A 9618-nucleotide genomic window follows, 5' to 3' on the forward strand; every position below is an offset into this window, starting at 1 on the left:
CTTTTAAAAAAAAAAATCTTTGACTAGATAAGGTGATCCTTGGATCATTTCTGAATGCAGCCAGCTTAAAAAAAGAAACAAAAAAGCCCTATGTGTAAACAATCCAATCCTCTAGTCTCAAGTATTTTTCTGTAAAAGGTTTGCACTTGTTATCTAACTGTAAAGAAATGGCTGATACTGAGAGCTTGACATAGCTTGGTGCTACAAGAAAATAAATGGAGATAAGGCAGGCTGAGCAATACAGAGATCAGCTAGTTGCTGTAATGAGATTTAAAAAAGCTGCTTCCCTCTGCTAGGTTTGGCTGGGTAGAGTTAATTTTCTACATAGTAGCTGTTGTGATACTATGCTGTGGATTTCTGACTAAAATGGTGGTGTTATCACGTTTTCTGTGATTGCTGGTGCTTACACAGAGTCAAGGCCTTTTCTGCTCACACCTCCCCACCAATGAATGAGCTGGGGATGCAGAAGCTAGGAGGGGACACAGCCCAGGACAGCTGACCCCAACTGATCAAAGGATATCCCATACCATATGGTGTCATTGTTCAGCATATAAAGCTGGGTAAAGGAGAAAGAAGGAGGGGGGATGTTTGCAGTGATGGTGTTTGTCTTCCCAAGTCACTGTTACATGTAATGGAGCCCTGCTCTCCTGGAGATGGATGAACACCTGCCTGACCGTGGGAAGTGGTGAATGAATTCCTTGCTCTTTGCTTGTACACACAGCATTTGCTTTACCTGTTGACCTGACTGTATCTCAGCCCAAGAGTTTTCTAACTTTTACCCTTGCGGTTCTCTTACCCTGTCCCACCATGAGGGGAGTGAGTAGTGGCTGTGTGGGGTGGAACTGCTAGCCCACAACAGCAGTTATCACTTCCAAAGTCTTCAGATGTGAAAAGGCAAGCTGTGGTCTCATGTAACAGTAGTTTTATTCTTTCTAGTACTGATAAATGATAATAAGAAAACCCAAACCACAGCAATGTTTTGTATGTAAACACTTGAAACAGTTTTATTTTTTAAAAAATGGTTTGTACAGTTGGATCATACAGTGTTCTTCTGTACACCTTAAATTAAAAGCCTCCAGCTTTTAAAAATGCCACCCAGTACAAAAGTGCTAATGTAAAACTGTAGTGTTTATGCATATAAACCAGCACTACACATTGCTAAATATCACTCTAGTCTCTTCACCAGTGACAATGAGTGGAGAAGAGATGGAAGATCAGGCTTCATGGTGCTGAAGGGCTTCCTTCTTCCCCTTACAGTTCAGTCTTCAGGAGCTTCAGTGCTTTCTGCATATTTGAATACACTAGAAATTAAATATTCATAGATGTTATTTTTGTTGCAACTTCCTCTGCCAATGACTACAAATACTGTAGAGAAAATGTCACTGTTATCTAAGCTTTTGGTCATATGCATATTGCTATACAGATTCCGATGCACTGTGCTCTTCTAAGCATTTTGTGAATGTCATCTGTTTAATTTTAACTGGTGAGAATATACATCTGTTAATGCAAATACACAGGCGTTTGCAGGGCTGAGGTGGGAGCTGTGCAGCAGTGAGGGAGGGCTGCAGCTAACAGCTCTTCCCTGCTCCCAGAAGGTTTCCTGGCCTGGCAGGGCTTGTCTGCCAGGGTTCTCACTGTTGCTTGCAGTGAGCACTGCTGAATTATGCAAGTTCCTACTGACGTATGCTTGCTTTCAAAACAGATGGATGTTTAAGGCTCTGGGGCTCTGCCATCATTCTCTTCACCTCACTGAGTTTAAGTCTAGCACCCTGTTTAATTTTAATCCTAGTTAGCTGTCATTCAGCAAGTGCTGATTGCGACAGTCTGTGATGTCTGGTGTTCCTTGTCATGTGAAAAATGTGACTGCTTTCAGCATATCTCAGAGTGTTTCAGAATATGTCAGAATACACTACTTACACAATGAAATGTCAGAGGGCTCGTATGCGTAAAGACGGTTTGAGTATCTCCCAGTAATATCTGCTCTCACAGTCAGGGAAGGATCTGGAAAATAAGGATGAGAGAGGCTGCAGAGGACAAACTAACTTTCAAGCAGAAGATAAACCTTTCTGTGTTTCTGCTTGCTTGCTAAATATTTCTGCAGGACCCATCTGCTTCCACTAGCAACTAAAAGATCGTTCTTTTACAAAGTCACTGACATTTCTGTTTTAAGTGCTTGCAGGTTGATTAAGAAGGGGATAGGTTTGATTCTGATCAAGTTGATCAACATGGCACCCTGTGCTGCTGCATAGAACATGGAGTAGCTCTGTGAACAGGCTGCTTTTCAGGCTACAAATGTTACTAAAAATAATTAAGGAAGAGGTAATGTGGCAGTTGCTTTGGTCTGTTGAAAAGGGGCATCATGACCTAGGTTTATAAAGGTATATGTTAATGATGCATGTGTGCAGTATGGGAGGCTGCAGACCTGTTCTGGGAGAGGGTATACATGGATGCATGCATGGACTCTAACATGTCTCCAAAATGCAAATGCTTTGGAGGGTTCTGTGCATGTTAGGGGAGCTTAGAACTGAGTATTGAGCTTTGAAAATCAGCCCCTGAAGCATTGCTGTTCCTGCAATGTCCAAGATTGTGTTGCAAACCACAACCCGGCAGGTTTACAGTGTTCCTAGAGATAGGAGGGTGAGTAAGTCTGAGCCAGTGCCCATTCTATGGCATCATGTCATTTTGATGGAAGGAATTACATCATTCATGGAATCCCTGAGGGAGGAATGCTGGAACTGTGAAGCTAATGACCCAGCTGTGTTGCTTTGAAGTCTGATGCAACAAAAGCAAACAAATTTCATATTTCCCGTGAAATAAATTAATAAGACCGCAGGTTTGAGATGCATGGCACAGCAGGCGCTTTGACCCCAGGTAAGCTTTGATGCTTGAGGTACTCACCTATGAACAAAATCCGAGGGACATACTGGCCATCAGGTGAAAGATTCTTGTCTGTGGTTTCATACTTAAGGAAAACAGAGAAGGTTCCCAGTCAAGGAGGGCATAAATACTTTTTTCCTTCATTGTACTTTGTTTTATGAAATACACCCCAAATAATTTTGCGGGTTAAGACATTCACTGTCTGAATGTAATCTTTTAACAGCTGGAGTTGCAAATTGGTAACAACAGCTCATGTTATTAGGAAACCTTAAATTCCCTCATATTTTTAGTTTATGATAACTACAGGTGAAAGAGACTTGCTACTAAATCTGTTATGCTTCAGCAATGGCCAGTTTCCTAGCCATTAAACTGACTATAGCTAGAGGAGGCATAATTAAAAGAACTTTGTTGCATTCACTTACTGAAGTGTAACTGGGAAACTTACCACAAGGTTCAGGAGAATGAATTTTTCAGCCAGTTTCTGTATATCTTTATGTTCAGCAAAGACCTTCTTGAGGGCTAGAATGGAAACAAATGGGAATAAAAATTAAAAATATGCCCCTGAGATGTATTCTCCTTGAAAAAGAAATTCAAACAAACTGATAGTATCAAAGTGAGAATTCCGTTTACAGTCACAGCAAAAGGAGATTTTTCATTCCACAGGAAGATGATCAACTCGTTCATATTCTGTGATAAAGAGTAATTATAATGGTACAAAATGTCTCTTCTTCCTTCAGATAGTGCAGCTCACTCTCAAATTTGTCTGCTTAAGTTTGAATTTGAGCATTTGACCCTCTAAGTGCTATTCTGCTATTACAGTTTCTGGCTCCAGTTCTTAAGGCACTACCAATACAACGTGTAGGACTGTAGCCTGAAATGCTTGAAAGGATTTTAATGCTTGTACAAATATCCTTCTGCATCCATGGCAAAGGTCTTGCCTTGTGGATTGGCTTGCAGGAAGAGGGGCCCTCAGGTAAGTTCAGAAACACTGGGAAAAGAGCAGTCCCAGTTACCAGAAATCACACAAGAACTCAGTGTCCAGCCTAGTATGGTTTGGTCCCTGGCCAGATTCAGTCTCAGTCATCGGTGATCTAGAGAGCTGAATATGTCCTTTCCAATACGTTGTTGTTTTTCGCTACTGGTCTTGTTACTGTTTTTGGCTGATTGTGACACCAACCAAAACCACATTTGTCACAGGTCAAAACCTGCTGACCTCTGCTTGTTTCTGTATCCATTCTGTATCACATAACACTGAATTACCATTTTTATTTTACTTCTGGACAACAGAAAAACACCTATGTGGGACAGTGTCTTGAGGAATGCTCCAAGTTAGTATTTCACTAAGCCACCAGAATGGTGGCTGCTGATATTTTTTTAAGCAGCGTTTATCCAGAAATCAAAAACCTGATGATTTTGTTATTATTTTTCTGTGCAAAGGGATTACCTTGGCTGTGTGGGCAGTCATCCAGGTGGTGGATAATCATCAGGGGTTTGTTGCTGGAAAAGAACAGTCCTCATTAGGGGATAGGGAGGTGGAAGGGAGTTCAGGGGGATGTGGGATGTGGAGTGGGGCACAGTACCCGTGCTTGGCACGGAAGAGGGCTTCCTCGTAAGTCTGTGTCCAGATGAGCTGGTCTCCCCAGCCTGCAGGGGAAAAACAAGCAGCATGTTTTAAGCAGGGCCACAGATTCAAAATAATGAATAAAGGGGGAAGGGGTACTAGGAAATACTAGAAAATGTACTTGCAGAATGGCAAGAAAATTAACGTAATGGAACAGCAGAGGAGTCAAAACATCAGCAAATTGCACCTCTTGTGTGTGCATGTATGTGGTTTTTTGTTTATTTCTTTTATTTTTACCTCTGGAGAGTGTCTGAGGCAGTTTTGGTTTAGCAGTAGTCTCCTTTGTCTCCTTCTTGCCCACATCCTTTGCCAGAGCACAGGAAATGGCAATGAGCAGCAGGAACATGGACATGTAACTCTTCTCCATGGCTGCTCCTGGGAACAGAAGAGAGGAAAAGTGATGCGGCCATGCCTCCCAGGCTGGTGCTTGCTTTGAGGCACACAGCAGATGAGGACTTCAGAGCAGCAGCAGGTCAAGTCACAGGTATGCAGCTGGGTGAGTCAGGCCTGAAACAAAGTGCTCCAGGCAGGGGCCTGGGCTTGAAGGAACAGCAAGGCAGTGTGCTTAGCAAATTGCCAGGAGGTACCTGCCTGCTTTCTTCTGCCCTGTTCATGCCCTTGGGCTCTGGTCCTTTGAAGATGCATATGTATGTGTTAGTTTTTCTCCTTTTTACACATAATTAATTTGCTCAGTAAAACAACTGAGCTTTGGCAATTCCAAAAGTAATTGCAGGTGCTAATAAGTTCCCAGTTCTACCCCAGTCTCCCAGTGTTAAAGTAACCTAGCAGCAGGTGCTGAAAAATTAGCTTGTCCCAGCTCTTCTTCCATTTTGCAGTGGGGAACAGCTCAAATGGGAAGTCAGAATGTCAAGTTAGCCTGTACAGTGAGCCATTGGCATAGACACAGCTTAATGCTGTTGTTGAAACTTCTGACCTGGTCTTCCCCCTTAAAAGCATGATCTAATCCTTAAAACCAATAGAATCCATAATGAAGAGTGTGTGTGTATGTGTGTGGGGGGTTCTGTGTGAACAGTGAGCACTGAAATGGAGTTTGCTGGTGTAAGCAACACCAAGCAGAGAGCTTTTCCTGAGCCAGACTCTGGGGCATGGAGATGAGACATGTTGGCTGGGAAGCTCCTCAGCGTTTCAGCTGCGATGCTTCTCTGATGGGGGAAAATACTTCAGCAACATGACTCTGTGTTTTCTCATTAGATCTTCTCCTAGAAACTAGAACACCAATGTAATGGGTACAGCAAGAAAAGCTACAATATTCCCACAGCCATACAGAAAAATCAAACTATTTATGCAAACTGCAACAGGCTGACAGTTTTTAAAATTCAGACAATGAAAATTAAACTCTAGGGAAACAGCATTTTTCTGGGTAGGAACTGCAGGAGGAGATGTAAAATGAGTTTCCATCAGAGCTACAGCACTCTTTGCTACTGGGATGTCCAGTAGACCTCAAATGTCCGCAGAGTCATTGTTTTAAGGTCATGAAATATGACTATTGCAGAAGACTGGCTTTCTGCCCTAAGAAAGATCCCCTTGCCAAGGAAGCAAATTGTATAAAATTAAACTAAACCCAGTGGATTTTCGGGGTTGCCTCAAGGAGCTGTTTTGGCCAGAGCTGTAGAGTGGAAATAATGCTTCTTTAAAAGAAAAGAGAAAGAACTTATGGAACAACAAGGAAATAGAAGACCAGGTAAATTTTATGCTGTTGCTGATCCAGAAAGCAGAAAGCAAAGACAGAGGAACATTAGACCTGCTCTTTAAAACTTTCCTTCTAGAAGGCTATGTGCACTTTCGCTAAGTTTTCTACTTTCCCCCCTAAAACCCTCCTCTCCTGGTTCTTTTAGCCTGCAAAGCCAGAATCCTTCTGCACAGTTGTTTTTCATAGCAAGCTTTGCTGAACTGTGCCTACTTTGCTGCAGTTCCTTTCTTTCTATGGGTCGGCCACCCAGTCCCAGGTGACCAAAGCTCACAGCTCCCCATGTACTTTCTAAAGCAGTAAGCATGCTCCACCTTACCTTGTTTACTCTCCCAGATGCTTGCCCGTGTGAGAAGGTGATCCCAGTTACAGTGTGAATGCTGCCGATCCTACTGCCTATTTATGCACCTTCACACACCCAACTCCACCCACAGGCTTTGGATTTGAATACTATTTACAAAGAACTAAACTTTCAGCTTTTTTTCCCTACCAAAGCACTCAGGGTTAATTTTGTAATTAAATAACATCACATTTTCTTGTCAGATGTTGAATCTGGAGCCCAGAGATGTTTCTATAGACTTTTGGGACATTTATTGAAAGGTGCTTTTCAAAGACTGGCAAAGATCCAAGTCCAGGTAAGCTTAAATCAAGACTCCTGATTTGCCTGAAGACTGATTTGTCTTTTCTTGATTGGTTGAAAAATCAATTCGGGTCATTTTTCTTTTAGTCCTTTGAAAAAGTTAAATTGATGACTCAGAGCTTTAGATTTTAATTAGATAATTAACTATACACATTCTATACATGTGTGTGTGTATATGTGCACTTATAACAGCACATAGGAAAATTGTAGTAAAGCCTAAGAGTTTACAAAGATCACCACAAAAAGCAATATGCTCAGAAGCTGTAACAATGAACTGTGTTTGTAAGTAGAGGTCTAAATAAACATTTAATTCAAATTCTTTGCTTATACGCTTAGTTCTGTAGGCATTTATTTTTAACTACAACATGAAAATCAACCATTTTAGGTTTCCGATACAGTGCAACACTCAGGAAAACGACTTTTTTTAGGTGGCTGGAGGGCCATCCCTCCTGTTGTACTGACTGCAGATGGCCCTTCCTCAGAGGCCAGTGTGATTCTGTCCTCTGCTATATGTGTTGAAACTACAGCATGTTCTCCTTGGTGCACGCCTCATATATTTCAGTGAGATTAAAATCACATGTTCATGGGCAGCAAACACTTAACATTACTCGGTTGGGTAGGTGAAATCCATCAGATATGGATTTTCCTGTTTGAAATTCTCAGTGCTCTCTGATGGCTGCTAACAGCACCCATTTCTTTATGAATATCCTGAAGAGAATGTGGTTCTTTGGATCATTCTCTGTTGTTTTGTTTGGGGTTTTTTTAATCTTTCATAAATAGTAATTGGGAAAACAAAGTGCAGAAGCAAGATGGTGAACTGAAGCGAAAGAAAAATGTTGCTGTTCCTCACAAATGTACAGTAGTACTGTGCTTTGCTTAGATAGTTTACATGTTAGAAGGGTGAAACCAAAGCTCCCAGGGAGGTCAGTCATTTTAATTCCTATTTTTGTGTTTTTTTTATGATAAATGTATATTTTCCTGATACAGAAATTGAACGAGAAAGTTTTCATATGAATTTCTCCTCCTCCTCCTCCTGCACTTCTCCCTGAAGATTCAGAGACGTATTTTGTTAGCTTCTATATTGTGTATCCAAATCACATCCATGTGAATTTTTTTCTCAAACATATTCGAAAAAAGTTTCCAAGATTTGCATTTAGACATGGGAGCACTTGCTTTGGACAATCAGGTTACAGCCTGTAAATGTAGGAGTTGAACATTAGGTACCCATTTCTCAAATCTTGGTCTCAGCTCAGGCAATTCATAACTGTAATTTAATATGCTTTTGCTGACTGTAGGAAACTCAGTAATTCAAATACAGCTACTCACAGGGACTCCCCTGTCAGCTCAAACCCGGTGATCTCAATGTAGTGGTTGAACATGTCTCCAAACTATCCTTGTGCCTTGTTAATGAAGAGAGGGGAGCTCAGCCTTTCCCACAACTCCTTGCTTGGGTCCCGAGACCAGACCCAGACTCTGAGTTAGCTTCTGGCTGTTTATTAGGGGCTATTTTCTCTGTCTTGGTGACTAACTCCTGCATGAATTGCCCTAGGAGAGCTTGGAACAAAATAGGACAATCACAGAAGGTCTTTTGCTATAAAAATTTGGTAGACCCCATTTACCGTTAATATTTAGTATCTTTACAAAATTAGTAATTGGATTTTTCTTTTGATTTTAATTTCTCTCTTCTGAAGGTTCATTATGTTACACAGAAATGTCTATGTTGTGTATGTTGGTGAAAAAAAATTACATTGTAATTGAAATCCCGATTTAAAAAGCCAGGTTAGATGTGTCTTTGAGTAAGCTGGCCTAGTGGAAGGTGTCATGGCAGAGGGGTTGGAATTAGTTGATCTTTAACATCTCTTCCAACCCAAACCATTCTGTGATGCTATAAAATCAGCACAGTATCAAGGGGATGATGTTACAGGTGTTTTGAAATAATTTTCTGAAGTGCTTTGTTTTTCCTTGTGTTTTGTAAGATAAACCATTTAGGATTCAGCATTTCTCCCAGTTTCATCACAAACATGTGATCTGCTACTCAGAATAAATAGGAAAATTTGACATTAGAGGAATAAAAGTAATGAATAAAATGTAGTCATTCCCACACTAGAAATACTCTGAATAAAAGCTGGAGACAGCCATATCTGAGAGTCACCGAGCTCCCAGTGCTGTTAAAGTAGTAGTATGTTGTAAGGCATGGTGGTTGAAAGTAGAATGTGTTAGTTTGAGACCTGCTCAAACTTCTTTCATCAATGCTTTAACCACATGAACTGTGTAATAATTTTATATCACCTGAAAGCTGCTTGGATGAAATTTGACTGATAATTTTTCTGGAAAGAATTCCAACCCAAAATTTAGGACACCTCTAACACCTATGTCAGATGCAGGTCCTATTCTATTTCACTTGCCCCCAAATAATTGAAGTCCTTGTCTTGAGGATCATGGGTAGGTGCTTTCTGGATTGGGGTATGGCAGTCACTCCTGTCAAGACTGTTTCTTTTTGTATAATAGTCATTTATGCTGGGGCAGGTACCAGACCCCAGATACCCCACTTCCCAGCTTAGTTGTTCATCTGTTAGGCAAGAAAGTGATTTTCTCACACTGAAAAAATTAGGAAATATTTGCTAATTCATGCAGGTGGAAAGCACTGCTAAAGAACAGACTAGGAAGAACTTGATATCTTGTAAGTGGTCCAGAAATTCTCCTGAGAATTGGAAAATCATGGTTCAACCATTCTCCTGTCTACTCTATTTTCAGTACAAAGCCACATTTCAA

The 9618-nt window shown here is 41.0% G+C and overlaps 1 protein-coding gene across 1 annotated transcript; it reads right to left on the minus strand.

The window, feature by feature from the left end:
• Positions 1 to 977: 977 nt before the first annotated feature.
• Positions 978 to 6632, minus strand: AGR2 (anterior gradient 2, protein disulphide isomerase family member). Its single transcript, XM_065666263.1, has 8 exons — positions 6526 to 6632; positions 4736 to 4873; positions 4458 to 4521; positions 4322 to 4374; positions 3323 to 3396; positions 2899 to 2962; positions 1918 to 2001; positions 978 to 1301 (listed from the first exon to the last, which is right to left on the minus strand). The coding sequence occupies exons 2-8, from the start codon at positions 4863 to 4865 to the stop codon at positions 1252 to 1254; spliced, it is 519 nt and encodes a 172-aa protein (XP_065522335.1). The 5' UTR covers positions 4866 to 4873; positions 6526 to 6632; the 3' UTR covers positions 978 to 1251.
• Between the last annotated feature and the right edge of the window lie 2986 nt (positions 6633 to 9618).

The sequence above is a fragment of the Lathamus discolor genome, chromosome 2 (assembly GCF_037157495.1).
Source record: "Lathamus discolor isolate bLatDis1 chromosome 2, bLatDis1.hap1, whole genome shotgun sequence".
NCBI classification, from domain to species: domain Eukaryota; kingdom Metazoa; phylum Chordata; class Aves; order Psittaciformes; family Psittacidae; genus Lathamus; species Lathamus discolor.

Coding starts and splice junctions, on each gene's coding strand:
- AGR2 (XM_065666263.1), bottom strand. CDS start 4,865: ATGGAGAAGAGTTACATGTCCATGTTCCTGCTGCTCATTGCCATTTCC. Junction 4,375..4,457: donor CTCTTCCGTGCCAAGCACGG/GTACTGTGCCCC, acceptor GTTCTTTTCCAG/CAACAAACCCCTGATGATTA. Junction 2,963..3,322: donor TCATTCTCCTGAACCTTGTG/GTAAGTTTCCCA, acceptor GTTTTCCTTAAG/TATGAAACCACAGACAAGAA.